At 42.5% G+C, this 3,520-nt stretch overlaps 1 protein-coding gene across 1 annotated transcript in view; it reads left to right on the top strand.

Moving 5' to 3' along the window:
• Positions 1–1,698: 1,698 nt before the first annotated feature.
• Positions 1,699–3,520, top strand: part of sh3gl2a (SH3 domain containing GRB2 like 2a, endophilin A1) — a gene marked incomplete at both ends in the record, with an annotated part of 35,087 nt that continues 33,265 nt past the window's right edge. Inside the window, one exon of the mRNA XM_079238367.1 lies at positions 1,699–1,743. Within this exon, the coding sequence (XP_079094493.1) occupies positions 1,699–1,743 (45 nt within the window). The remainder of the gene's footprint in view (positions 1,744–3,520) is intronic.

Here is a 3,520-nt window from a genome sequence, read left to right as displayed (position 1 = left end):
CAGGAAGGAAGCCAAACCAGTGAGTGACCAGTACAGATTATTGCCCTGTTGACTGCTGCAAACTCCAGCTCGCTTGTTCCTGTTGGTGAGTCTTCTGCACAGCCAAGGTCTTCCCTGCATCGGTGGTATGCCGGAAAGACAAGCTGGTAAACTTCCACCAATTTTTTATCAAGTCATTTTCACTTGGAATAATAATTTTCTCCTCTTTATATTTTCTAAGACCTTGCTGGCTTAAAACTAAATATTTGATTATAAAGTGACCATATTTCAGTAATACCTGTAAATATTATACGTATGTACATATTGAAAACATTTGGGTGTAACCCAATGTAAAATATTTTATAGGCTTACAGTATCATTAAAAAAAGACTAAGCCCTTTGTGCATGTCAGCATAGTTGCATACAGAAAATTAACACAAATTTTCTGTCTGTTATAAATGTGCCAAACATGTTTAAAAAGCAAGTTAAGATTATTCTCTTGGTCTTTATTTGTTCCATTTAAGGACAACATAACCTGATTTGTTACAGATATGCCTTTTATACTCATGACTGACGCGTGTAGTAGATGTTGTGCATGTTTTTGTTTTTTTTTTTATCTTGTGTGCATAATAAAAGCTAGCAAGGCCCTATTCAGTGCCATGTTGTGTAGTTTTACTCTGTAATTATCTCTAGTTATAATTATCCTTCTGCTTTAACAGGAAGGGGTGTTCTTGTATGCCAGTAATTTTGCTTCAGCTAAATGTGTCATACAACTGTTTTGTTTGCTTTTTCCTCATTAAATACACCTTAAAGTAGATTTTTAAAGCCATGTTTTACCACAGCGTTGCTATATTAATAATCCTCCACATGAATAATGGTCACATATCTCCTCACATCCATAAAACCCCTTTTTTTCCATTTGAGCGTGTAATGTCTATTTGTTTGTTAAAGAAAAATCTGGTTTTGTTTCCTTTAAACCCTTTAGGGATACATCTTTTTAAATCGGAGTGAAACTTGCAGGTGAAACAGAAATAGATTGGCTTTGATGGGCGCTGTCCATGGTGCTGAACATCCTCTCACATACAGATCCAGCCTCGTCCAACCCAAAGTCATCAAGAAGACTTCTTACATTTTAATTCTGCTCTCATGTTTGGTCACGGGCGTGGGGGAGGGGAAACCTAGTTAGCTTTAGATCTTGATAAATTCATGAGGTTTGCTTGTTGTTGCTGAACAGTGTCCTATGCAGAGCATCGTTCAATCGTCACAATCTGTTGTCATTTCTTATGGCACAGTGGCGTAGACAGGATTTATTTACCTTTTTGTTGGTATCCTAGCATGTTAATGTCAGATTAATTGAAGCTAAGATAAATGAAAGGGTAATACTTCTACACAGTCCACCAGTTCTTCTAAACGAGCTTAGATTAGAAACACCTCTTCCTCTGAACGAACTGAGGTTATCTGTGGCGACCAAGCGGCCGCTTTAAAAACCAGCAGCCTCCAACGTCAGCACCGTTTAAGACACGTGGTTTACCATCCAATAGCCTGATCAGGGCTTTACTTAGCCTCTCTCTAACAGGAGATTCCTCTGGAGAAGACTACCGTAGACTGGGGGTTAGCCGAGGCTGCAACGTCGTCACCAGATTCGGTTGGATCGAGATTTGCTTCTCACATCTGCAGCATCCGTTCATATTTCCAGCTAAGACGCACAGTGTAGCAACCATGTCTGTGGCGGGACTGAAGAAGCAATTCCACAAAGCTACTCAGGTAAGAGGACGCGACGTCCTGTGCGCCAGATCTCACCGTGTTCCAGTGGAAGTGTCACGTTGCCGCGTCATGGAGCGCCGTTTGGAGACGCGATGTTCATTCTGCTTATTGACGGGTTTATCATTAATTTCTGAGCTGAATTGATCTGCAGTGTTTCTGTGGATGTTTTTCCACCTGCAGTGTAAAGATAACCCGGAGCTCTCCTGGCGAGGAGATGTACTCCGTTGAAAAGACTGGCGTGGTGCAGCATTGCACCAACAGAATAATTCATCACTCACGTCTGCAGCCTCCGTGTCAGTTTACTCTGCTTATTAAATGCGTGACGAGAGGAGGGGTGGGTGATGGGGTGGGGGGGACACACCATCATTATTCAGTGGCACGACGTGCGTGGCCGTCTGGATGGCAGATGGCACACCAATGTGATAATCGTGATTTCGGGGACGTCAGTTCCTCTCTGTACCCTTCAGATGACATTCTGCACAGAAACACCAGCAGAGCCGCAGCTCGTGGCGGCTGCTCACAATTGCAATGCACAAGTTGTCGCCTGGAACAAATGCGGTTTAAAGCAGAGTTCCTTCCAGCCAACCACAGCGGGAACTCCGACGCGTAGCTTCTTATGCAATCATTAAATGCGCCTTGGCGGAAATCCGCTACCGCGAACATCGACACGCCATGACCTCTGCGCCCTCTAAACGCACTGAACGCACACATTGTGGGATAGAATTAAATCACATCTTCCATCTCTATGTCTTAGTCCTCATGTCTCCCAATGTGTGATCAGTAATTCAATCTAGGGGTTACTACAGATGACTCCAACCAGCCAGCTTATGTTGGTATCTAATCATAGCTTACAGATATACTTTTACTACCTAATTAAAAGGCTCAGCCTGTAAGTGTCACTATCATTAGCTTTGGAGCTGATCAGGGTGGCTGCCATTTGTCAGAAGTCCTTTTATAAGTGGGACCTTTTCTGTCAGAGGCGGTGACAGATCTGTGCTTGCAGCACATCAGAAGCTCAAGGCTTCTGAGCAACTTTTATTTGCAGTGTTTGCTGGGAGCACAAGGGTCTCAGGGAGGTTATGCATTTGTAGGAGTGAGTCACAGTCACACTGACAGTCAGCTGCAGGCCCCACACAAACAAGGCACCGAGAGACTGAGTCACAAACTTCTCGCTCTCATCTTGTCCAACAAATCCACCAAATGTAGTTAGCAGTTTGCTTTGTTCTTCATCTTTATGAGGAGCCTTTCAACCTGCCTGATTGTTTAATACTGATGACAGTAAGCGTAGCATACCTGCTGAAAGCTTTTAGGATTCAAACTCTGGTTTTGTGCGGTGGACATTTGTAAGAATGGAAGTTGATCCACAAAATTACCAGAGGGGTTTAATGTGAGATGCAGCTGAGTCTAGCATCATGTTTTTGGTTCATTCATGCCTCCATTAGTTTTTTTTTTAGTCATGCATTTGATAAGCTTAGATGATTCCAGATGGTCCCAGTAGCATTGGCAGATCAGAGCTAAAACCATAACTGATGCCAATAAAGAGAGCTGCTTCATGTTTAGGGGTTTAATAAAAAAAAAAAAAAGAGAGAGAAATATCTGTAAACGTTTTTATTTGTTGTAAACCATTCTGTAATTTTAATGAAGAGCTCATTGTATCACGTTGGAGAACAACAGCAGGCCGCACAAGGCATGAAGTAGCTGCGCTGATTGTGTTGATTTTGTGTGATGAGTCTATTGTTAGCAATTAGCAGTCTCCTCTCCATCTCTGCAGATTTTC

The sequence above is a fragment of the Telmatherina bonti genome (assembly GCF_933228915.1).
Source record: "Telmatherina bonti genome assembly, chromosome: 3".
Lineage (NCBI taxonomy): Eukaryota > Metazoa > Chordata > Actinopteri > Atheriniformes > Telmatherinidae > Telmatherina > Telmatherina bonti.
Note: the sequence above shows the minus strand (reverse complement) of the source record. Positions and strands in the feature narration are given on the sequence as shown.